Here is a 26,932-nt window from a genome sequence, read left to right as displayed (position 1 = left end):
GTATAAACACGGGGGACTGTGGAGATATCATGACCAGTTACAGCTTCTAGATAAAGTTTGATACGCAGACTCAAAATCTGTCAGGTGTCACAAGGACATCTTGTGTTCCTCCAGCTTAGATGTACCACTAACAATTTTGCATCTCTGATCACACGGCCTGTTAATCATACATTTAGAGAGGGACTGTCTGTCATTTAGTGGATGTCTAACCGTTTCTCTTGTCCCACTGCTTTCATCAGGCAATCAGCTTTTCTGTGGATTGTCATTTCTTTCTATTTACACCTAAAGACTGTGTTTTCCTAGGGAGAGGAGCAGGGAAAGAGGATAACCTCTCAAATCCTTGGTTTCTAGCCATGGGAGAAGCAAAAGTCTGGATGAGTCCTTGTTTCGGAACCTGTGGTGAGAAGGACCTGTTCTGATTAGATTTAGGGATTAGCTTTAGAAGGCAAGCCAATTTGCTTCCCTGAAGCTAAGGGGGAAAAAACTCTAGAAGGGACTGTGAGATTCTTGCTAGGCAGTGACACAAATATCCATTTTAGGTGGCAATAGTCTATCCCGGGAGTAGTTTTTAAAAAGAGAGTTTACTGGGATTTAAAAGTTTTTTGTAAATTGTTTTTGCCTGAAGCTATCATTTCCCACACAAGTAACATTTCTAAAATGAAGTGTTGTGCCTTAAGAGAGTGACTATTAAGCGAAAATCCTCAATGAATGTAAATATATAAAAGTCTATCTTTGTTCCAAGGTTACATTGAACCTTCGGTGCGTGGTTAGGCATTGGTGGGGGAGGGGGATTTTGGGGAGGGGAGGTCTGGCCATCGCCTGCCCCTCCAATTCAAGGGTATTCTGTTAAAGGAATTTGGGTGCCTGGGGTTCTTGTCCGAAACCCTGATAGGGTAGGGCCATATCAGGACCCGGGGGCACCGGGGGTGAGTCCAGTCAATATGCATTGATGGAGCTCCCTCTGCTGGTTGTTTACCCTTCCAGGGCAGACAGGAGCCTGAATAGTTAATACCAATGCCTTAGCCAATTACCAGTCACACTTCTGGGACTTTTTTCAATAAAGTTGTGGCCAAAATATGCCCATCAACATTCAAATATAATTCTGAGTCACTTTGTCTTTATTTCAATGGGGGAGGTGTTTTGGGGCCCGAAGCACAATGTATAGAACAAGTTCCAATAAGTGCTAGAAGTGTAAAGAGAAAGAAGGTATGTTTTATCACATATGGTGGAATTGTAAAGTAATCAAAAACTACTGGGAAATGATTTATAATTTAATGAAAAAGATGTTTAAGACAACTTTTTTTAAAAAACAACAACAACCAGAAGCTTTTCTACTAGGTATTACAGGACAGCACATGCCAAAAGAGCGGAAGAAGCTATTCATGTATGCTACAACAGCAGCTAGGATTTTACTAGCCCCCAAATGGAAAGATGACAAGATATCAAAGAAAGAAGAATGGCAAGCAAAACTTATGGAATATAATGAAATGGCAAAACTTACGGGAAGACTTGGAGACAATGATAATAGAGACTTTTAAAAAGTTTGGGAACCGTTTATGATGCAAAGAAATATTGTAAAAAAATGGATTCACTAGCAGGGTTTGAGTGAATACCGTACTTACAATTAAGAAAACAAGTGCAAAAGCTAAGGAGCAATAATTTGGAAAACAAAAAAGTGTAAGATATAATTTGAATAGATATGGTATAAAAATGACGAGAATAACAAAGTAAGCAGAAGTAGCAAATACTTAAAGAACCAGAAGGGGAAGTTGAGGGAAGTCAGGGGGTGGGCGGTAGGGGGAGATTTGGATTCATTTTTTGTTCTTGTTTATGATGATCGTGTTGAATATAGAATTGTAAAACCTAATAAAATTTATTTTAAAAAAATAAAAAATTGCCAGTCTCTACAAGTGCATGGACTGAACTGAGATAGGGCAAAATAATGCTCTTCAGATATGGGCCATCTCTACAGGTGAGTCAGCACACAGAATTCCATGTCCATACACTCAACCTACAGTTGAACCTATGGTAACTGATGGGGTAAGCATTTTAGGAGACATTCTAACCCAAATAGCTTCAGACTATTGCAGTGGTGAGCAGTCATTGGACTAAGGGTACTAGGCTAGTCCCCTAAATGTTCCCCTGGTGCCACCTTCCCAAAGCCCAGGAAGCTTCTGCCCAGCTTAGGGATTGAGGTGCTATGCTCACATGCCTGACATCAGGACATCACAACGTCACACACATGACATCGACCCCTCCCACCATGGCCCTAGCTGTTCCCCTTATGAGAAATTTCACTGCATGCCATTGGACTAGCAGGCTGGAAGAAAGCAAAATTAATATTGTTAGGAATTTGCTTTAAAAAGCCTTAGGCTCAAAACATATCTTTATTTCACATTACAAAATGACTGGGCCACTTCACTAGATAAATGAAGACCCCCTGCTGAGCTCTTGTTTAATAGAAAACTCAGGACCAGACTACAATGTGCAGAACACCTTAACTCTGACTTTACGCAAGGTGTTCAGTCTCAGATAGAAAAGAGACTGAGACAAAAATGTGTGATGGCACAGGGATAGTAGTAGTAGTAGTAATAATAATAATAATAATAATAATAATAATAATAATAATAATATATTATTTATGCCCCACCTCTCTGGGCGGCTTCCAACTGAATATTAAAAACAATACAGCATCAAACATTAAAAACATCCCTAAACAGGGCCACCTTCAGTTGTCTTTTAAAAGTGAAATAGTTGCTTATTGCCTTGACATCTGCTGTGAGGGCGTTCCACAGGGCAGGCGCCACTACCTAGAAGGCCCTCTGCCTGGTTCCCTGTAACCTAACTTCTTGCAGCAATGGAACTGCCAAAAGGCCCTCAGCACTGGACCTCAGTGTCCGGGCTGGATGATGGGGATGAAGACCCTCCTTCAGGTATACGGGACCGAGGCCGTTTTGGGCTTTGAAGGTCAGCACTAACACTTTGAATTGTGTTTGGAAATGTACTGGGAGCCAATGAAGATTTTTCAGGACCGGTGTTACTGTATATGGTCTTGGCGGCCACTACTAGTCACCCGTCTTGGTGCCACATTCTGGATTAACTGCAGTTTCCGAGTCACCTTCAAAGGTAGCACCACGTAGAGTGCATTACATATCTTCATTATTTGTGTTTGACGCATGGGGAAAATCTTAAAAAAACACCATGGTTGTTTCGTGTGGGACTCCTGAGTCGAAGCATCCAGGAAAACAATTGCTAATTTGTTTGGGGATCTTGAGACCAAACTCCCAAGAACATAAATATAATAATAGTAATAATTTGCCAACCCCATGGTAAAATCATCATTCTGCAAGTATATAAAAACATTTTCACTGTCTCAGAAGAAAAGGAGGGAGAGTTTTTTTAAAAAAAAGGAAAAGGAAAAGGAAAAAAGATCCATGAGTGGTTAGAAGAGTACAGAACATCTTAAAGTGATGAAGAAATTGCATTTGGATATCTATTTTTTTATTAAAGGAAAAGAGTAAGATATTTATATTTTTATAACATTAGTTATACCTGGATAGCTTTCGGAGAGCAAAATGCAGAAAATACTACTATAGTATATTGTGTAGAATGGGAAATCGTGCTTGTTTTAGGTTTTTCCTGAAACCTGACATGGACTGCACAAAGAAAAACCAGTAACCTGGTTTCCATGACAAGCTAAGCCAAATTTCTTGCTGCTGTAATCACATACATGAATAAATTTCTATATTGTTTGGGTAGTTCTGCCCCTATAATTACCAGAAGAAAAAGGAATACTTAGTAGTAGCTTACCTTATGATAATGGTGCATTATCAATATGGATTTTACAGATAAGTTCTCCTTTAGATGAATATTTATTATTAAACTATTTTGTTCACTTTATCATTTAAATCTATATCCCACAAAAACTACATCCAAGGCAGTATTGGATAACAAGTATTTATTTATTTTTATCAGAAGAGGACTTAAACCTATGCTTATATTCCTGTTTTCTTCTAGAAGCAGAAAACATTTTAGTAATGAATGCAAAGATAGGCAATGAATCCTCTGTATCTGAATTTCTACTCCTGGAGTTTTCAACTGTACGGGAACTGCAGATTCTACACTTCTCTCTGTTCCTGGTATTGTACCTGGCAATTGTATTTGGGAATCTTCTCATCATCTCCGCAGTAGCTTTTGACCATCACCTTCACACTCCCATGTACTTCTTTCTGATGAACTTGGCCATACAGGACATAGGGGCTGTTTCTGTCATCATCCCCAAATCCATGGCCAATTCATTCATGAATATCAGACACATAGCTTATGCTGGATGCATTTCTCAAGTGCTTTCATTTGTTTTCTTCTTATCATCTGATATTGCCCTGCTTACAGTCATGGCATATGATCGCTATGTTGCCATTTGCAATCCATTACAATATGAAATGGTGATGAACAGGGCAGCATGCAAACAAATGGTTTCTGGTGTGTGGGTCTCTGGCCTTCTCAATGCAGCCATGCACACTGGTACAACTTTTGCAACCCCTTTCTGCTCAAACATTGTCAATCAGTTTTTCTGTGAGATCCCGCAGTTACTTACACTTGCCTGTTCTAACTTATACCAAACAGAAATTGGAGCTATAGTGGTGAGTATAACGCTTGCATCTGGGTGTTTTCTCTTCATCGTCGTCACTTATGTACACATCTTTACTGTGGTTCTGAGAGTTCCTTCTGTTCAGGGAAGGAAAAAGGCCTTCTCCACTTGCATACCTCACCTTGTTGTCTTCTCTGTATTTTGTTTCACATCATGTTTTGCTTACCTTAGGCCTCCCTCAAAAACTCCATCGAATGGGGACTTTGCAATAACTGTGATGTATACCATTGTACCACCCATGTTCAATCCAATAATTTACAGCATGAGAAACAAGGAGATTAATAATGCTTTATCAAAGCTCTTGGGTGTGAAACACTCTTCTATGAATATCTTTTCCAGACTTATCCTGAAAAGGTTACATTTCTCTCTGTAGGTATAAACACGGGGGACTGTGGAGATATCATGACCAGTTACAGCTTCTAGATAAAGTTTGATAAGCAGACTCAAAATCTGTCAGGTATCACAAGGACATCTTGTGTTCCTCCAGCTTAGATGTACCATTAACAATTTTGCATCTCTTATCACACGGCCTGTTAATCATACATTTAAAGAGGGACTGTCTGTCATTTAGCGCTTTCTCTTGTGCTACTGCTTTCATCAGGCAATCAGCTTTTCTGTGGATTGTCCTTTCTTTCTATTTAAAGCTAAAGATTGGGTTTTCCTAGGGAAAAAGAAAACCACTCAAATCCTTGGTTTCTAGCCATGTTAGAAGCAAAAGTCTGGATGAGTCCTTGTTTCGGAACCTGTGGTGAGAAGGACCTGTTCTGATTAGATTTAGGGATTAGCTTTAGAAAGCAAGCCAATTTGCTTCCCTGAAGCTAAGGAAAAAAACTCTAGAAGGGACTGTGAGATTCTTGCTAGGCAGTGACACAAATATCAATTTTAGGTGGAAATAGTCTATCCCGAGAGTAGTTTTTGAAAAGAGAGTTTACTGGGATTTAAAAGTTTTTTGTAAATAGTTTTTGCCTGAAGCTATCATTTCCCACACAAGTAACATTTCTAAAATGAAGTGTTGTGCCTTAAGAGAGTGACTATTAAGCGAAAATCCTCAATGAATGTAAATATATAAAAGTCTATCTTTGTTCCAGAAGTGCCTCCTCATTACTTCAAACCTTCGGTGGGAGGGAAGTGGACACAGGGCATCCTTCGCATAAGAAGAACACCTGGCTGTTTTTTGTTTTTTGTTTTTTTACTGACAAAGAGTTAAAACAGATGTCTCCAGTGTTGTTACTAGGGAAAGGTGTATCTTTTAAAAACCCAGGTACTTGGTCATGTTACCCAACCCTCATCTTTCATGATGGAGTCTGAAACAGTGGCCACTGACACAATTTCTCAAAATCTTTTTTTTTTATATATATAAAAAAAAACCAGCCTACGTCCTTTAGAAAATATAAGACTGGAGTTTCACACAGGGGGAGTAATTGCACACAGGGAAATGGGGGTCAGCTTCCCAGAACTGATAGCGTTCACCCTATTTGTGATAGTGTATGGGATGTATATAAAATCTAAATAATTTAGCCAAAATGCCCAGTGACACTTGTTCCTTGCAAATTTCCTTTGGATCTTACAAAAAGTCTGGAAGTACTCAAATGTATGAAATAAATAAATAAATGAATAAATAAATAAAAATAACTTCATGCTCTGTAGACATGGTATGCTATCATAGTCTAAAGATTTGAACACAATATTCTGATTATGAACTGCCCATAGTTGCCTCCAGAGAAGGCATAGAACTATTTCTATGAAGGGATATTTTGTTTAAAAAAATAGTTAAAATTTTAATTTATTTATTAGATTATCAGTCATTATATTTTGCCCAGGGCAATCCAAGTCAACTTTAATAGACATTAAATCCCAGATAGAAATGGAAACTCTGGAGACAAGAGACTAACCCCAAAAGCAACCATGCACAAATAGAAAAAGAAGTGCTCTCCCTTGTATTTGACTGTAAAAAAAAATCCACAAATTTATATATGGGAGACCAATGTTAGCAGAAGCAGATGAGAAACCCCTTGTCTGCATTGCAAATGGCAGTTTCAAGGATACCCTTCCAACTATTTTCCCCCCAGGTGGAACACTATGGTATTTCCTTAGAGTTATTATTATTATTATTTTACTATTTATTATAGTTAAATATAATTCATTCATCATTGCATTCATCACAAGCTCTCATGCAGTTCACAAGATAAACACCTGGGTGAAATTTATTGGTGGCTCTTGCATTGACAAGAACATTTAGCATAGTTGTGAGAAATTGTTGAGAGGCTGTCTGAGAGATGGCATATGTCAAGTCAATTGACTATTGAAAAACTTACCAGTGTATGGGCTAAATTAAGGGTAAAGATTATACCCTTCGGGTAGTCATACAGGCAACCTCTTCAGGCATGTTAGCACACAGAATGCCAAGTTCATACAATCATTATACAGCAGAGCTCATGGTAATTAATGAAGTTGTACTAAAGGAGACACTCTTGCAGTACCCAAAACACTGAAGGCACAAATGCTTATGAAATACAGAGCATAGGGAAATTCAAGAAAGGAGCCAGAGAAATTTTACGCTGGCCTCAAGTGAATGAGGGTATAGATAAAAAGGTTAGAGGCTACCCTATAAGTCAGATATATCATGCAGGATGACATTAACAATCTATGGATATTGAACAAGCAACAGTAGGATTTGGGTCCAAGCTGGGAATAGATTTGTTTACATGCTGTGGATGTGACTACTTGATAGTCAGAGATTCTTACTCAAATTTGCTATGATATACATTTACTGATTCACACTTCTGTGCATGAAATGGTTAATCTGAGCCCTGAGATCAAGTTGGAGTTAGCAGACTCCCAGCTGCTATTGCCCCTTCCCTCTTCTTTCTCTATGTGCTGTTTCCTGGAATAGGCTAAAGCTGCAGCATAGCTCTCAGCTGTAAAAGAAACCAAGAGACCTAAATCTCTCCAAAAAGAGATTTTACATCTTTGCTAACCAAAACATTGCATGTTCCTTTTTGCAAGGAAATGAAGCTCTTTTCTTTTCAAGTCATTTGGAACACTTATACTTCTATAATTTTTGTACTGCCAATGGATAGAGACTTGCTTGTTGTAAGGTTTCAAACTTTGTGAGTAAATATCTTCACATATTTGTCAAGCTAAGTGTCTATGATTTATTTTAGCTGAAGTATTTTCACAGGGAATGAAACCAAGTTTTAATGTGCTTGGAGAAATAAGCATTGTGCTAACTCAACCAAAAGTATCTTGGTTACACTTGAGGAGAACAATTGAGAGTTGAATGAATGAATGAATGAATGAATATACTTTATTCGGTCACAGACCAGCATAAAACAGGATATTTGCATTTATAAAAACAATATAGAAAATATATGTTTAAATGGGTACTCATTACATGATGAGGGCATACTCAACATATCCAGCCCAACTTAAACCATATCCTTAAAATCATTAAAATCATTAAAATCATTGATTAAGCGTAGATATAACTAATAAAATTTAGACTCGGTTATCGGTTCTATGAGATAGGCTACTAAAGTATTGATCCAACAGTATTTTAGGTCTCTATTTTAGGTCTCAATTGAGAGTTGGCTTTTCACAGGTACTTAAGAAGTATAGTATGATTCCCCCCCCCCAATGTTACTTGTAGTCTCAGAAGGTTCTAGTCTAGCGGGCTGGCAGAAAGTGCAGTGAAAATTATAATGTATTTGCTGGGGGGAAAGGTCTTGGACTCAAAACAGATCCTTATTTGGCATTACAAAATTACAAAGCCATATCGTTAGAACAGAGAAGCTCCCCTGATAAGCTCTTGTTTCATAGAAAACTCAGGACCAGGCTACCATGTGTGTTAACACCTTAACTCTGATTTAACACAAGGTGTCCAGTCCCAGATACATCAGCTACTGAGGCAAAAGTGACACAGGGTTATGAGCGTAGATTCCTCTGCAACCAAAAGTGAAGGTTGAATGCATGATGGTGTCTCATGGACACATAGGGATGTTGTTAATGAAGAACTAGCTCTCAAACCGTGTAAAATACAGACCTCAGATGAACAATGCAATAAACAGCATCATCTCCAGATATCCTAAATGGATGGTGGGTAGAGAGAAATTATGTGGGGAACAGTGAGCTAATTATACCTCACACAACTATCAGAAATGAGTCTGAGAAGGTCCAGCTGAAACCAGAAGGTTCCAGAAAGATTTATATGGCATCAACACCATCATTTTTAAGAGTACCACATAGTATGTTCTTTAGAAACAGCAATGTAAACAAAGATAAGTGTCCGCAGTTTATTCTAGTTTAAGTATTTTCATGAACAATGTTTGCTTAAAGGTGGAAGTTTACATACTTTGATGGATTTGTGTTGGACTCCTGGGACCAAGGGTTAGCAAACACCGCTGCTGCTTTTTGTGGGACCCCTGAGTCCAAGCAACAAAGGAACACAATTAATTTGTTTGAGGCTCTTGAGACCAAACTCCCAGGAACGTAACTATAATAATAGTAATAAAATTCCACCCCATGGTAAAAGCTTCATTCTGCAAGAGTATAGAAAGATTTGAACTTTCACAGAAGAAAATGAGTAGGTGATTATTATTATTTTGAAAAAAGTTCCATGAGTGGCTACAAGAATACAGAACATGTTAAAGTGATGAAGAAATTGCATCTGGAAAACTATTTTCTATAAAGGAAAAGAGTAAGATGCTTATTTTTTTATAACTTTAGTGATACCTGGGTAGTTTTCAGAGGGTTAAATGCAGACAATACTACTATCTTGTATTGTGTAGAAAGCGAAATCCTGCTTGTTATGTTGTGTCTTCTGAAACCTATATAGTCTGCACATAGAAAACCCAATGACCTGGTTTCCATAACAAGCTAAGCCAAATCTTAACTCAGTGAGACTGCACAAGTGTTCAACCTCCTGGAAAGAAGATTACAGTAGCTTTGCTCCTCCATGCACCTTTTTACTGTCATCTTGAGCTATACCAGGATTTGACTGAGCACATCATCCAAACCAGGACTAGTGGTTAGTCTCTCTCCTCACCAGCAATGATCTACAACCAAGAAAAAAAATCTTCACTGCAGCTCCTATTGAGTGAGGAGAGAGCTTTAGCACTTTGCTTGTTTTGGCTTGGCTTATCATAGTGTGGCAGTAAAAAGATCTGGGGAGCAGCAAAGCAGCTGTACGCTTCTCTCCAAGAGGCTATACATTTGTTCATTCATAAGTCAGTGGTCTGTGCACAGTCTACATTAAGGTTAAAAGCATACAACAAAGACTAAAACAGTTTAAACCTATGGGATCTCAACTAGGAAGGAGTTAGAAAGCATTGGGCTCAGAATACTGAATACATGCCTCCTGGAAAGTATGAACTATGTTTCTGAGTCATGTGGAACAACTACCAGTGACTCAGTCAAAGACCTCAGTGATCAAACAAAGATATTAAGAATCAAGCTGTTAAGGTATCCTGAACACAAGTTGTGATAGGCATTGCACTGGAAATTAACACACACAAAATTGAATTTGAATCTGCATTATATGGGCCTAATATGGGCACCTGATCATCCTCCTATATTTAACTGTTACTGGAATTCAGTATCACAATTGAAGTAACTATCAAAATACATTTTGTAAATATGTAGATGATAGTGAGAGGCATCTGCCCTCTGCATACAGGGCTGCCATATGTCTGGACATTACCTGAATTTCAAAGGCGGAACTGTTGTCTGAAGAGAATTTCCGAAAGGCAGCACTTTGTCTTGGATCTTAGACAAGTCAATTGAAAAACTGTGGGTTTTTGGCTGAACAATTTTGGAAGTGTCCAGGTTTTTACTTTTTGAAATATGGCAACCCTAAGAAATTATGGCAAGTATTGTGGTAGGACTCTGGTGTTACACCTCTAGCAGTTGAATCATTTATTTTCAAGAGATTGAGGGCAGCACCATCTTCCAGTTTTGAAACAAGAGTATTTAATTTTGAAATAATGGTGTATTATCTATAAAGAATTGAAAACTAAGTCCTCCTTTGGTAAAGATTTATTATTACTTTTTTTTGTTCACGTCCTCTTGCCTTCTATATCTCACAAAAGCTTTTCCAAAGTATTAAATATTTCTTATCAGAAGACAATTTTTTTATTTTTTTTTAAAAAAATAATATTTATTAAGAATTTTCCTATTAAATCCAAATTACCATACAGGATTTAAAAATTTCCAAACTCCCCTTTCTCTCACTAAGGGGAGCATACAAAACAAACCCCCCCTCTCACTGGGATGATCAACAATTCTTTTCCAGTTTAACCACTTATTTTACACATATCATTTTAATCTTTGCGGACTTCCCCGGTCCCCCCCCCCCGTTGAATCTGGTTTCCACGACAAGCTAAGCCAGATTTCTTGCCACTGTAGTCGCATACATGAATAAATTTCTATATTGTTTGGGTACTTCTACCCCTATAATTACCAGAAGAAAAAGGACTACATAGCAGTAGTTTATTTGAAGATATTGGTGCCTTATCTATGTGGAATTGAAATCTAAGTTCTCCTTCAGATGAAAATTTATTATTACACTACTTTGTTCACTTCTTCCTTTTAAATCTGCATCTCACAAAAAACACAACCAAAGCAGTATTGGATAACAAATATAAGTTATCAGAAGAGGACTTAAACCTATGCTTGTCTTCCTGTTTTCCTCTAGAAGCAGAAATCATTTAAGTAATGAATGGAAAGATAGGTAATGAATCCTGTGTCTCTGAATTTCTACTCCTGGAGTTTTCCGCTATTCGGGAACTGCAGATTCTGCACTTCACTCTGTTCCTGATATTGTACATGGCAATTGTATTTGGGAATCTTCTCATCATCTCTGCCGTAGCTTTGGACTACCGCCTTCACACTCCCATGTACTTCTTTCTGATGAACTTGGCCATACAGGACCTAGGGGCTGTTTCAGTCACCATCCCCAAATCCATGGCCAATTCTCTCATGAATAACAGACACATATCTTATGCTGGATGTGTTGCTCAAGTTCTTTCATTTTTCTTTTTTGTATCATCTGATACTGCCCTTCTTACAGTCATGGCATACGATCGCTATGTTGCCATTTGCAATCCATTACAATATGAAATGGTGATGAACAGGGCAGCCTGCAAACAAATGGTTGCTGGTGTGTGGGTTGCTGGAATTCTTAATGCAGTCATGCACACTAGTGCAACATTTGCAACCCCTTTCTGCTCCAATATTGTCAATCAGTTTTTCTGTGAGATCCCACAGCTACTTACACTTTCCTGCTCTAATCTATACCAAACAGAAATTGGAGCTATAGTGGTAAGTACAACATTTGTGTTTGGATGTTTTGTCTTCATTGTTGTCACTTATGTACACATCTTTACTGTGGTTCTCAAAGTTCCTTCTGTTCAGGGAAGGAAAAAGGCCTTCTCCACTTGCATACCTCACCTGGTTGTCTTCTTCTTATATTGTTTCACAGGATGTTTTGCTTACCTTAGGCCTCAATCTAAAACTCCATCTGACCTGGACTTTGCAATAACTGTGATGTATACCATTGTACCACCCTTGTTCAATCCAATAATTTACAGCATGAGGAATAAGGAGATTAAAAATGCTGTATCAAAACTCTTGGGTGTGAAACACGCTTCTATGAATATTTTTTCCATGCTTTTCCTGAAAAGGTTACATTTCTCTCTGTAGGTCAAAGCATGGGGAACGGTGGAGATATCATGACCAGTTAAAACTTCTAGATACATTTTGATAGTAAAGGTAAAGGTATCCCTGACTGTTAGGACCAGTCGCGAATGACTCAATTTGAAAGCTAAAGTGGGTTTTCCTGAGGAAATGAGCAGGAAAAGGAGAAAACAACCACTCACATGCTTAGTTTCTGACTATGGAAGAAATAAAAGTGTGGATGAGCCTTTGTTTAGGAACTTCAGAAGAGAAGGACCTGTTCTGATTGTATTTAGGGATTAGCTTTAGAGGGCCAGCCAATTTGCTTCCCTGAGGCTAAGGGAAAAAACTCTAGAAAAGGCTGTGAGATTCTTGCTAGGCAGTGACACAAATATCCATTTTAGGTGGAAATAGTCTATCCTGAAACTTGTTTTAACTAAGTGCTAACTGGGGCTTAAAGGTTCTCTGTAAAGAGTTTTTGCCTGAAACTATTGTGCCCCACATAAGTAACATTTCTAAAAAAAAGCATTGTACCATAAGGTAGTGACTACTACACTGGAATCCTAATTGTATACTGTATATAAAATTCTATCTTTGTTCCAGAAATGTCTCCTCATTACTTTGACTCTTTGGTGACAGATAAGTGGACAAAGAGCATACTTCCCATAAGTAAAACACCTGGCTGGCATTTTTTTGTTTTTTGTTTACCAAGAAAGAGTTAAAAGAGCTGTCTCCAGTGTTGTTACTAGGGAGAGTTGTATCTTTTAAAAACCCAGGCAGTTGGTCATGTTTCCCACCTCCCATCTTTTGTAAGGGAATCTGACACAGTGGCCACTGACACAATTTCTCAAAATCTTAAAAAACAAAAAACAAACACCACATCATTTTAGATAATATAACACTGGAGTTTCACACAGGGAAAGTAATTCCACACAGGGAGTTGGGGGGTCAGTTTCCCAGAACTGATAGTATTCATCCTATTTGTGATAGTGAATGGGAATACAGCACTATTGCTTAGAGAGAAAAAACTTAGTCATGTTCTGGAATTCATTAAAAGATGACACAGAATATGCCAAGCAAAAGTCTTTCACATTTAACAGAGGTACCCTTATGTCTTTTGAGGAATGGGCAAAGTGAATGATGGATATACAATCTAAATAATATAGCCAAAAAGACAAGTGACAAATGTTCATTGAAAAGTTCCTTTGGACCTGACAAGGCTGGAAGTGCTCAATTGTATGGAATCTTTGTGAATAAATGAAAAGAAATTCATGTTCTGTAGACATGGTATGCTAACCTAGTCTAAAGATTTGAACACAATATTCTGATTATGAATTGCACATAGTTGCCTCCAGAGAAGGCATAGAACTGCTTTAATGAAGGGATATTTTTTTAAAAAATAAAATGTTAAATTGTTAATTTATTTATTAGATTATCAGTCACTGTATTTTGCCCAAAGCAACAGAAGTCTACTTTAATAGACCTTAAATTCCACATAGATATGGAAACTCTGGAGACAAGTGGTATGTGCTACAAGGCCTCTCGCCAACCCCAAAAGCAACCATGCACAAATAGAAAAAGAGGTGCTGGCCCTTGTATTAGAAAATTATAAAATATTTGCTGAAAAAAGGCTTTGGACTCAAAACAGATCCTTGTTTGGCATTACAAAGTTACAGGGCCACATCCATAGAGCAGGGAAGCTCCCCTGATGACCTCTTGTTTCACAGAAAACTCAGGACCAGGCTACCATGTGTGTTAACATCTTAACTATGATTTAACACAAGGTGTCCAGTCCCAGATACATAAGATACTGAGACAAAAGTGATATTATGGAACAGGTTTATGAATGCAGGTTCCTCTGCAACCAGAGGTGAGGGTTGAATGCATGATGGTATCTCAGGGACACATAGGGATGTTATTAATGAAGGACTATTTCTCAGGCCATATAAAATAGAGACCTCAGATGAACATATATTAAAATGCAATAAACAGCATCTGTTCTGCCAAGGGGCAGGGTTCTCCTTTTTTTGAATCTGGATCCAATAAAACACACAGATGGAAGAAGAACACACAAAAAAAGTATGCTTTAATTTTCTAGATACAATCAGACAAACGTAGCGTACCTGACCAACGCCCAAACACAAATCTCCTCCTCTTCTGCCGCCCGGGGCTTCAAGAGAGCAGCGGGAGAGATCCCTCACACCAGAAACCCCACAGCACCCAAGACCTAGTCTGTGGCGAAGCCCCGATCTGTCCCCTCCATTCCCTTGCTCATATAGCCGACTTAAGTTTGATTGTTTTCACCTGGCCATCAGGCACCATTCCCGAATGGTCAGGGAATCAGGCACCTGAGTGTGGCTTGGCCAAGGTCATTGGCAGCTGAAGGTGTTCTCGACTAATTGCATCCTCCTCACAAGCAACCTTACTTTGCTAATTAGAGGAGGAAAAGGGAATAGGACATGTAACCTGACTCCTCGTGATTACAAAGATCTTCCGCGAGTTTCCACTACACTCCACCCCTTAACATATCCTATTTCCTTTTCATCCTCGGTGTCATTTGATTGAGTATAGCCCACATAGGTTGCACCTTTGCATACAGCTGCTTAATTTTAACAAACAAAAAACAAGTGAAGATCATGGAAATACATATAATCACCAAAACAATGATAACCGGATGCAAGGCCAGGTTCAAAATATTGGTCATGGTGGGACTCCATCCGGAGAATATGTCCCACCAATGATGCACAGTGAGATCCCCAACATCTCGCATCACTCGCACTAACTCTGCTCCCTCATGTTTAATTTTTAACATCATTCCTTTAATCAAATTTACAAAGAAAAAACTATACTCATGACTATCTATATGATCCCCCCTCAATCTGCCCTCTCTGGAATCTTTCCACCTAGTGATATCCTGCCAACTCCCCTGCGTTATCCATCGTTGGCCATTAAAATATTGGAAAGTGACATTCCATGTGATGGACCATGACAGCGTAAAATTATCATACGTCCATGGGATGGAGAAGTACAGTCGTTTGCCAGACATCATCCATGTCCCCTGTCCAGTCACATTCATACATCTGCCATGGATGCCGGGGAGCCATCGCCTTTGAGACAGAGCTGGTTGTTCACACAGCAGCAGCGTAGTCGTGTTCAACTCAGGAGGATTCGATTGATCATAGATGTGCGCACAGAGGCAGACTATTACCCACCACCACCAATTCATGGTGTCCTAGAAGCATATAATAAGAAAATTATTATGGCGTATTACAAAGAAATAGGAGAGTCATTATTCTCGCCGCTTCAGCTTGGCTGCATCTAAACATATGGGTGCAGTAGCATTTGCCAAAAGCACCCAGTAGGTAGCCCCAGGTCCCTTACTAACAATCTCTCCAGGTCTGTTTGGCTGATCGGGGTATACCACCCATACCTTCTGTCCAGAGGTGAGAGTGGTATCTGTAGATCCAAACTCTCCTCTCCTCCTGACAGTAGATGGAGGTGGACCTGGTGCTTCCTGAATATCGGGTACACTGATACGCTCGCAAATGAGTTGCGCTATTCGTTGTCCTGTTAGCAGAGATGCATCTTGAGTGCTGACATTATGGAGGAGCACCTTTACTTCTCCTTGGTAGTCGGCGTCCACCACCCCTCCTAAAACCTGCAAGCCTTTTAAGGCTAGGCTGGATCGAGGTGCGATGCGCCCATAGGTTCCATGGGGAACGGTGACCCCAATCCCCAAGGGTACTAGTACCTGCCCTCCGGCTGGTACCACCACATCCTTAGGGGTTATGAGGTCAGCCCCAGCACTATCGGGCGTCGCTCGGAGGGGTGGCTGGCCATAAGGTTGGAGTTTCCAGACCTTTAGGTACTCCACTGGTGCTGGCGCTGGCAAACTTATCATTCGTTGCAATGGTGTTTGGCCAGCGCATAGTGGACGGCTATTTAGTTCAAATTCCGCCTGATCTAGAACTTTACCCCACCCCTTCAGGGTATGGGTGGGGGTCAACTGTTTAAGCTTTTGCTTTAGTAACCCATTTAGCCGTTCTACCAACCCAGAAGCCTGTGGGTGGTGAGGAATATGATATATCCACTGGATATTCCATTCATTTGCCCAATCTTTTACCTCTCCCCCTGCAAAATGACTCCCATTGTCACTCTGTACCTGAAGGGGCGCTCCATACCTCCGTATTAACATCTCCAACCCCTTTATGGTGTTCTGCTGGTTCGCTCGTGCGCAGGGGTAAGTCAAAAGATACCCTGAAAAGGTGTCTACCATGGTTAATGCATACTGCCAACGTCCACATTTGGGTAAGGGTCCTATATAATCAATCTGCCATATTTGCCCAGGACCACTTCCCCGATGTAATTTTCCCATGGGTGTCTTAGACAGAGGCATCTGTCTCACCTGGGAGCACACTTGACAATTAGCAACCACTGTGGCAGCGGCACTCACTGAACATGGAATGCCTCTCTTGATGGCCCATTCTTTGGTGGCTTTGGCCCCCAGATGCCCTGCCTTGACATGCGCCCAGCGTGCTAATACCAATAACTCTTCGTCTTCGTCTTCTGGAGTAGCTGTCCGTACTCTTGCTAACCGATCAGCAGCCTGATTGTACAGGGCAACAGGTGTCCCTGTTGTATGTCCATCTACATGTCCAATGTGCATTTGTACTTTTGAGAGCATTTGATCCAGTTTTATCCAGAGGTCCTGCCCCCACAATGGTCGGTTGTGGATGCAAAAGCCATCCTGTTTCCACTTTGGAAACCATACAGTCAGCCCTTTAAACACAGCCCAAGAATCAGTATAGATATATACAACATCCCCTCCTTGCTCAATTGCATGTTCCATGACCATTAATACAGCCATTAACTCAGCATATTGGCTGGACTTCCCTTTTCCTCCTCTGGTCAGAGTAATTTGTTTTCGAGGATTTAAAGCGGCGGCACGCCAGACTCGCTCATTTCCCTGGTAACGGGCGGAGCCATCGGTGAACCAGACTTCGTCATGAGTAACCTGCTCATACGGGGGAGCTTCCTGTGCTGGGGGATCTTTAAGTTCTAAGCTAGGAATTTCTTGGATTTCTTCCCCTGTAGGAGTCACAGCCAACACTTGCTCCTGCAGTGCGCTCACCCCATGAGAACCAGGTCTAGCTCTTTCTGCAATATACCACTTCCACTTTATAAGGGAAGATTGTTGAGCTCTCCCTACCCTGGGACTGGTAGAATCATCATTCACCCAAGCCATGATAGGAATGGCTGGTCGTAATACAACAGGGTCGGATCCAGTTAGCCTAGCAGTTTCAACCAAGGCCCAATAGCATGCTAAAAGCTGCTTTTCAAAAGGGGTGTACTGAACCGTGGGCAATTTACGAGACCAAAATCCTAGGGGGACGCGCTTCCCCTGCAGGCTTTTCTGCCACAAGCTCCAGACTGCAACTTCCTTATTTGCAGAGACTTGTAACTCAAATGGTTGCCCTTTAAGGTAAGGACCTAAAGGCATAGCAGCTGCCACGGCCGCTTTGGCATCAGACAGAGCTTTCTCCTGCAGCTCCCTCCATTCAAACTGAGCCTTCTTTCGTGTCACGTTATACACGGGTCTTAGTATCTGGGCTAGATGTGGTATATGCTGTCTCCAGTACCCCATCAGTCCTACCAGCCGCTGGGCTTCGGTTTTGGACGTAGGAGCCTGGAGGGTAGCGATTACATTCAGAACTTTTTCAGGGATATGCCTCACTGGTCCAGCCCACACCACCCCTAGGAATTGTACCTGCTGAGCAGGGCCCTGAATTTTCTTGGGGTTGATCTCCCACCCTCGGGACCGCATATGGTCAATCACTGTTATTAACCCTTGCTGCACATCTTCTTCCGTGGGTCCCGACATAAAGACATCATCAATGTAGTGGGCTAAAAACAGGGCTAGGCTCAGTGTAATCTGCTGCAGGTCCCTAGCCACTAGCCCATGACATAAGGTGGGACTATGCAGATACCCTTGCGGTAAGACTTGGAAAGTATACTGTCTTCCCTCCCATGTAAAAGCAAACTGATCTTGCGATTCTGCATCAATTGGGATAGAGAAGAAGGCATTTGCTAAGTCAATTACCGCATGCCACACCCCAGCGTTCTTCTCAATATGTTCTAACAAAGTTACCATATCAGGTACAGCTACGGCCAGGGGCGGGGCATGTTTGTTCAGTTGACGATAATCTACCGTCATCCTCCATGTACCGTCAGGCTTTTTCACTGGCCACACGGGGGCGTTAAAGGGAGATGCAGCCGGCCTTAATATCCCCACCTCAAGGAGCCCTTGGATTGTACGAGATATTTCTTCATGGCCACCTGGAAGCCGATATTGTTTAACATTTACAGGCTTGGCAGGTGGTGGTATCTTGAGTGGGGTCCACTTGGCCCTACCTACTGTGATTGCTCTGACCCCAAAAACGTATCTTCCTAGCGGGGTATAAAACTCCCGACCTTGCAACAGGTCTATCCCAATGATGTACTCTGGTACATGGGATATGTAGACTCTTGCCCAAAAGGGGAGCGAATCCCCCAAAGCCACACGCAGTCTTACTCGGGTGGTGAGTTCTTCCCCATCCCCATACGCGTTAATATATACAATCTCTCCCTTATGTTTTGCTGGATTACCATATATCAGAGTGACCTCAGCTCCAGTATCCATGAGAGCTAACACTCGCTGCACATTTGCTTTGGACCAATGAATGGTTAAGGGAATGTGTGGGCGCGGGTCCCCAGGGATAGCCGTCTTTATTGGCCTCACCGCTGGAGCCCTGCCACACCCCTATCCAGTAGGTTGGGGTATTTCCCACCTATGTTCTGACAAAGAGGGGTACAGTGACTCCGGGGGTGGGGCAGTCGGCGTAACCGTGCCCCGGACCCGGGGGCCAGTCCCCTCCTTTTTAATTTTCCCTGCACATTTTTGCTTCCACAAGTTGTACATTTCTGCAGTGGGAATGCCATCTATATCTTCCTTGCGAACCCCTGCTTCCAATAATTCCAAAAACATCTGCTTCCTCGTCACCTTAGGGGTGGAGGATGTTTTATCTGTCCTGGTGAAGGACTTCTTATCAGTCCCTGACTTTCCCTTCTCCTGTGCTATTCGGGCGCGGGGTTTAGCGACATTTTCTCTCTCTGCCTCCCCTAATTGTCCTATCAAGAGAGCAACTTCACCAACAGGTCTCCCTTGGGCGGGGCCCAGCAGCGCTAACAATGGGCCACGCATATGTGAAGGTGCGCCCTTTAACAGCCGCGCCCTCATGCCGGCAGTGAGACGCTGACTCTCTGGTCCCTGGAACCCTTGCTGATAGATCCCAGCCTGCAAAGCCATGCCACGCAGCTGTTCTATGGCTTCCTCAATGGTTTGCCAGGGGCCTGGCTGTTCTTCCCAATCCATTGGGGCGGGGTATCTGGCGTATACAGCCTCTACACACCACTGAAATAGGGAACCTGTTGCACCCAAATTAGGCATGCGCAAAAACTGATTAACCAATGTATCACGAGATAGGGTCCCCAATTTTACCAACTCCTCCCCCGTCAAGTAAAGACTGGTAGTTCCCTGGTCCCACAACCTAACCAGCCATTGGCTCAACCCCTCCCCGGGTTTTTGCCTGTTTGTCTTTGCCATTTCCGCCAACTCCTGCTGAGTGTAATCCCGTACTATCCGGGTGGCCTGGGCCGCTTGTGGGTTACCTGGCGGTCCCTTACTCTTGTTGGTCACTAGAGGACGTGCCTCAGCAACCCATTCCTCTTCATTCCCCTCATCTTCTCCCTCTGTCCATTCTGACTCCTCATCACTAGAATCCCAAATGTCCCCACTCCATGTCTTGGGGTCCCATTCCCGGGAAGCAATGAGGGCTCTAACCTTCCGAGGGTTAGGGATACACTTCTTTCTTACCCGCTTTGGGTGTTTCATTTTAGCGAAGCGAATAGCCATAGTGGCAGCCCGCTCCTTAGCCAGTTCTTCCCTCCCCCGAGCGCTTTCTAGCACCTCCTTAAGAATTGCCTGCTGGTCCTTTAAAGCAGCGATGTCCTCTAATTGCTGCTGTACCTTCCTCTGAGAGGCTTCTAATTGCTCCCAAACACTCCGGAGCGCAGTGAGTAGGACCCATCCAAGCCCCCCCACTGTCTTCTGCCCCGCACCTTTCTCTATCCCCATTAGCTGCAAACACTTAGACACAGCCATAGGGGTAGCACCTCCAAACCCAGCCATCTCAGCATCCCATGACACTGGTGGGGTCAACTGGTTCAAAATTTGAGCCACTGGTGCCCAAGCACTAGTGCTGGGCCAACCAGGGATATGGCTCTGGCCATCCTCCTGCCTAGGGCTTTTCTTCTTCCACCAGGGCATTGTCTTCGAATCCTGCTCACAGCGCCAAATGTTCTGCCAAGGGGCAGGGTTCTCCTTTTTTTGAATCTGGATCCAATAAAACACACAGATGGAAGAAGAACACACAAAAAAAGTATGCTTTAATCTTCTAGATACAATCAGACAAACGTAGCGTACCTGACCAACGCCCAAACACAAATCTCCTCCTCTTCTGCCGCCCGGGGCTTCAAGAGAGCAGCGGGAGAGATCCCTCACACCAGAAACCCCACAGCACCCAAGACCTAGTCTGTGGCGAAGCCCCGATCTGTCCCCTCCATTCCCTTGCTTATATAGCCGACTTAAGTTTGATTGTTTTCACCTGGCCATCAGGCACCATTCCCGAATGGTCAGGGAATCAGGCACCTGAGTGTGGCTTGGCCAAGGTCATTGGCAGCTGAAGGTGTTCTCGACTAATTGCATCCTCCTCACAAGCAACCTTACTTTGCTAATTAGAGGAGGAAAAGGGAATAGGACATGTAACCTGACTCCTCGTGATTACAAAGATCTTCCGCGAGTTTCCACTACAGCATCTCCTCCAGATATCCTAAATGGGAGAACACAGTGGGTAAGGGGAAATTACATGGGGAACACTGAGCTAGTTATACCTCACACAACTATTAGAAATGAGTCTGAGAAGGTCCAGTTGAAACAGGAAGGTTTCAGAAAGACTTATATGGAATTGACAATATCATTTTTAATAGTATTACACAGTATGTTTTTTAGAAACAGGAATGTAAACAAATCTAAGTGTTGGGGGTTTATTCTAGCTTAAGTATTTTTATACGTTTACATACTTTGTATGATTCATTTTGGACTCCCGGGACAAAGGCTTAATGAACACTGCTGCTGATTTTTGTGGGACTCCTGAGTCCAAGGAACACAATTGCTGATTTGTTTGAGGCTCTTGAGACCAAACTCCCAGGAACGTAACTATAATAATACTAATAATTTTCCACCCCATGGTAAAATCTTCATTCTGTAAGAATATAGAAACATTTTAACTTTCACAGAAGACAATGAGCAGGTGATATCTTTTTGAAAAAAGTGTGGCTAGAAGAATACAGAACATCTTAAAGTAATGAAGAAATTGCATCTGGAAATCTATTTTCTATAAAGGAAATGAGTAAGATGTTTATATTTTTTTTATAAAACCTAGGTAGTTTTTGGAGGGTTAAAGGCAAACAATACTACTATTGTGTAGAATGTGAAATCCTGCTTGTTATGTGGTCTCTCCTAAAACCTATATAGACTGCACATAGAATACCCAATGACCTGGTTTCCATGACAAGCTAATTTCAAATCTTAATTTAGTGAGACTACACAAATTTGCAGCCTCCTAGATTACAGTAGGTTTGCTCCTCCATTGTTCTTTTTACTCTTAAAAAAGGTAAAGGTAAAGGTAAAGGTAAAGGACCCCTGACAGTTAAGTCCAGTCACAGATGACTCTGGGGTTGCGGCACTCATCTTGCTTTACAGGCCGAGGGAGCAGGCGTTTGTCCGCAGACAGTTTTTCCGGGTCATGTGGCCAGCATGACTAAGCTGCTTCTGGCACAATGGAACACCAAAACCACAGCAGTGCATGGAAACACTGTTTACCTTTCCGCCAGAATGGTACCTATTTATCTACTTGCACTTTTGGACATGCTTTCGAACTGCTAGGTTGGCAGGAGCTGGGACCAAGCAACAGAAGTTCGCCCCGTCGCAGGGATTCGAACTGGCGATCTTCTGATCAGCAAGCCCAAGAGGCTCAGTGGGTTAGATGACAGCGCCACCCGTGTCCTTTTACTGTTATCTTAAGCTATATCAGGATTTGATTTAGCACATCATCCAAAGCAGAACTAGTGGTTAGCCTCTCTCCTCACCAGCCATGAGCTACAACCAAGAATAAACCTTCACTGCAGTTTCTAGTGAGTGAGGAGAAGTAAAGCAGCTGTAAGCTTCTTTCCAAGAGCCTATACATTTGTACATACGTAAGACTGTGGTCTTTGCACAGTGTACATTAAGATTAGAAACATACAATAAAGATTAAAACAGTTGAAACTTCTGTGATCTCAACTAGGAAGGAGTTGCAAAACATTGAGCCCAGAATACATGCCTCCTGGGAAGTACCATCTACCTGTATGTGTCTGAGTCATGTGGAACCACTACCAGTGACTCTGTCAAAGACCTCAGTGATCAAACAGGGATATTAGGAATCAAGCTGTTAAGCACCCAAATTGTGACAGGCATAGGGAATTAATACAAAAAGCTTGAATAATCCTCCTAGAGTTAAGTGTTGCTGTAATTCAATATCAATACTGAAGCAACTATCAAGATCAGTTTTGATACTGAATCTTGCTCTCAAGGTACGTTTTGTAAATATGTACATGATAGCAAGAGGCATCTGCCCTCTGAGTATAGAGCTGCCATATGTCTGGACATTACTGGGATTTCTTTTTTTTTTTTTTTAGAAGAATTTATTAGCATTTTCATAATACAACACAAACCCAGACCCACACCTACAAATACAAAACAATTACAGGTACACATAATGCCAGGATTCTTCTTCTTGTTTATATACCTAGCAAAAAAAAAATTCTATTTCCGAATCTTGACGTTTGACTCCCCCTGCCTTTTCACCTTCGGTTTTAAATCCATATTTTACTTTCTTAACACCTTTTCTCTATAAATTTTTTTAACTTAAATTAAAGATATCACAATTATCTTCATCATCCTATTATATCATAAATCTTAACAGAATATTCTTATAAAAACTAAACTTATTTCTTCTGTCCATTATCATGCTGCTTTAACTTAAAATCCAATATCCCCTTACTTATTCAAAATAAACTTATTCTTAACAAGCTTCACTCTCCGGTTTCAGATACCGTAGCAAACCATTTGGGTTTTACATTTAGTGCTTCATCCCATCCCCCCTATCCATTGTCTTTCTCTGTCTTTCGCCGGAACCAATCCTCGAGATGTCTTCTTTTACCAAGTGTCCACAGATCCAGGCAGTATTCACAACAGACCTTGCATCGAGTTTCAGGGTACACATCACATCTTTTCTAGGCTCCTCCGTTTCTTTGTACCATACTTCTTCTTCTTGTAAATATCTTAATTCCATGTCCCTTGCCCCCGAGCTCCCACCTCGGGGTCTGGATATTGTAAATTTTCCCGTTCCGGGGCTGCCACCCCCAGAAAACGGTTCCTTTTGCCAGAGTCGCCCAGCCATTTCAGACCATCCTTGAAGTACCCCTTCTAACTCTTTGCCAAGATTTGCTTCCATTGTGTAAAACTTTTGAAAAGCCTCCTCTGTGGGAAGTAAGTTCTTTTTATTTATAATCCCACTCAAGACTTGCAATTTACGATTAAGCAGTTCCAGCCTCAAGACAGCAAGCATTTCTTCCTCCTTTAGACCAGAGTTCAAAACAAGTTCAAGCACGTAGTCCAGCATTTTGGAGGAGAGGGTGAGTGTCAAATTTCAGTTCCTGTCTCTTCCTTCCTTTGTTTCAATTGTTTCCCACGTCAGTCCAAATTTCCCATCGCCATTTTTTCTGAAGCCAGAGTGTAAAGATCAAAACTTTAAAAGGAGATATTTTCTGCCCACTTAATCCCCAAAGGGAAATCTCAGCAGTCTCAGTTTTCAAATTCCAAACACTTTGTATCCATTATTGTAGCAGCAGTCACTCAAACTGGTTATTTTCTTTCTTTCCCGAAGGGAGGAAGGCAGGCTCCCTTTCCTCTTCCCCCCGGATCGTTCCAAAGATATAAAAGTCAATCAAAGTCAGTCAAATACTCACGACCACCGGGTTCTTTTAATTCGCTAAAGACAGGTAGAACTTAGACGCTCATCGCAGGCTTTGCCGCCGCATTTACATCCCGGTTGGGGCATGTCCCCTATAGCCCGGCTCCGTCGTCCCTTCACCCCCACTCCCCCTTTACAGGGGGAGTGAGGGAAGGATTCGGAGCCACAACGGGCACAGCCGGGGAGCCCAGGGCGCGGGACGCTCTTCCCGCACCCCACCGGAGCCCCGCTTTGCGGTAGCGGGGCTCCAAACCCCCGGGATGGACTGGGCGCTTCGCAGCCGAAGCAGCCCACGACCACCCGCAATGGCGTCGCCGCCGGAAGTCCATTACTGGGATTTCAAAGGCGGAATTGACGGGGGGGGGGATTCCAAAGGCGGCACTTTGCCCTGGATCTTAAGTCAATCAAAAATCACATTTTGGTGGTACAGTGGTACCTTAGCTTACAGACGCTTCAGGTTACAGACTCTGCTAACCTAGAAATAGTACCTCAGGTTAACAACTTTGCTTCAGGATGAGAAAAGAAATCGCAGCGGCAGTGGGAGGCCCCATTAGCTAAACTGGTACCTCAGGTTAAGAACAGTTTCAGGTTAAGAATGGACCACCAGAACGAATTAAGTTCTTAACACAAGGTACCACTGCATTCTGGTTTTTACTTTTTGAAATATGGCAACCCTAAGAAATTATGACAAGGATTGTGGTAGGACTCCCATGTTACATCTCCAGTAGTGGCATCATTCATTTTCAAGAGACTGAGAGCAGCACCATCATCCAGTTTTAGAATAACAGTGTCTTATTTTAAAATAATGGAGTATTAGTTATAAGGAATTAAAAGCTAACTCCTCCTTTGATGAAGATTTGTCTAAGTACTTTATTACGGTCAACGACCAGCACACACACACACAAAAGACACATACAGAATCAATAATAAATGCAATTTAAAATTGGTCTGAGATTTGATCTAAAAGAGGTTGGCCATATTAAAATTAAAGTACATTAAAATTAATAATTATTGCTTTAAAAGAATAAATTTAGAAATTAATTTAAAAAATCAACAATCCAAATTATTATAATACTTAAATCAAAAGAAGGATCACGAGCCACCTAATTGTGCGGACCGAAGCTTAATAGCAACAGCACAGAACTTTGCCACCGCAGCTGTGACCCTAGGGTTGGCATCTGATAGGAGCCAATGGGCGTAGTGTTCTTCGGGACATCCAGGAGACTCACATAATAGCGGAGAGATAAGTTCGTTCCGTAAAGCCCTATAAAAGCAGCAACGGAGAAGTACATGGTCTGTAGTCTCTACTTCTCCGGAGCCGCATGGACAGAGTCTGTCGCCCAAAGGAACCCCCCTATACCTCCCATCCAATACGGCAGATGGCAGGACATGATTTCAGGCCAGTGTGAACGCCCTTCTGTGGGATGGGACCTCGAGCTGAGTAAAATACCTAGCTGGGAGTTGTAAGTATCTCCGCTCCTCTGGGGTTAAAAAAAGAGGGACTTTACTTAAGTCATTTTGCCTCTCGATAGCCATTAGCCTCTGCTTGACTAATGCCCTTGCTGTGTTGTAGCTATGTGAACACAGGTAAGCTGGGTGTAAACCTATGCTTGTCATCTTGTTTTCTATGGCTTTGCTCCAAGAGGAGCGATGTTTATCTTTTAATATCAATGGGGCAAGGCCCTGAGGATTAAGATGAACTTTCAGCCAAAGGTTACAGGCCTGTGTCCAGAGTCTCGCCTCAACGCAGACCATGCCTGTTTCTAGACGAAGAACAGCATTTGGCACACATGGAGGCACCTGGAGGGCTGCTCTGATAAATTTTGACTGGACCCTTTCAAGGAGGGTCAGATTTGGTGGAGGGGCACAAAGTTGAGCTCCATAAAGCAATTGAGCCAGCGCTTTAGCCTCAAAGAGTTTTAGAGCCGCAGGTACATAGTGTGCACCGTTGGATCCTAAAAAACCTAAGATTGCAGAGGTGGACTTCTGGGCTGCAGACACAACTTGTGTTAAGTGGGCTTTCCTCGACCCTCTATCGTGGAAGACTATGCCCAAGTATTTAAAACAATGGACTTGCTCGATTTTTCGTCCATTGATACTCCAAGGTCGTGTCTTAGGCCGCTTAGCAAATGTCATTACTTTCGTCTTCTGGTAGTTAATAGTAAGACAGGCCTCTTTACAATATTGAGCAAGGGACCGGAGCGCCCGTCTTAATCCAACTGGAGTCCTGGACAAGATCAGGGCATCGTCTGCATACAGGAGAATAGATGAAGATTTGTTATTACATTTTATGTCTACTTCCTTCTCTGACCTTCTATATCTCACAAAAGCTCTTCCAAAGTATTAAATATTTGTTATCAGAAGAGGATTTAAACCAATGTTTAAATGTTTATGGTATTAAAGCTCAGTAACAACAACCGATGTTGATCTTCCTGTTGTC

The 26,932-nt window shown here is 41.9% G+C and overlaps 2 protein-coding genes across 2 annotated transcripts; both read left to right on the top strand.

Moving 5' to 3' along the window:
* The first annotated feature begins 4,037 nt into the window (after positions 1 to 4,037).
* LOC117057720 (olfactory receptor 14A16-like) lies at positions 4,038 to 5,024 on the top strand. Its single transcript, XM_033168561.1, has one exon. The coding sequence runs from the start codon at positions 4,038 to 4,040 to the stop codon at positions 5,022 to 5,024; it is 987 nt and encodes a 328-aa protein (XP_033024452.1).
* Positions 5,025 to 11,362: 6,338 nt separating this feature from the next.
* LOC117057719 (olfactory receptor 14A16-like) lies at positions 11,363 to 12,349 on the top strand. Its single transcript, XM_033168560.1, has one exon. The coding sequence runs from the start codon at positions 11,363 to 11,365 to the stop codon at positions 12,347 to 12,349; it is 987 nt and encodes a 328-aa protein (XP_033024451.1).
* Positions 12,350 to 26,932: the final 14,583 nt, after the last annotated feature.

Source organism: Lacerta agilis, chromosome 14, assembly GCF_009819535.1.
Source record: "Lacerta agilis isolate rLacAgi1 chromosome 14, rLacAgi1.pri, whole genome shotgun sequence".
Lineage (NCBI taxonomy): Eukaryota > Metazoa > Chordata > Lepidosauria > Squamata > Lacertidae > Lacerta > Lacerta agilis.
The sequence above is the reverse complement of the archived record's forward strand: the minus strand, read 5'-3'. Positions and strand labels throughout refer to the sequence as shown.

What these genes read in the sequence shown, in the direction of transcription:
- LOC117057720 (XM_033168561.1), top strand. Translation starts at nt 4,038, where the DNA reads ATGAATGCAAAGATAGGCAATGAATCCTCTGTATCTGAATTTCTACTC.
- LOC117057719 (XM_033168560.1), top strand. Translation starts at nt 11,363, where the DNA reads ATGAATGGAAAGATAGGTAATGAATCCTGTGTCTCTGAATTTCTACTC.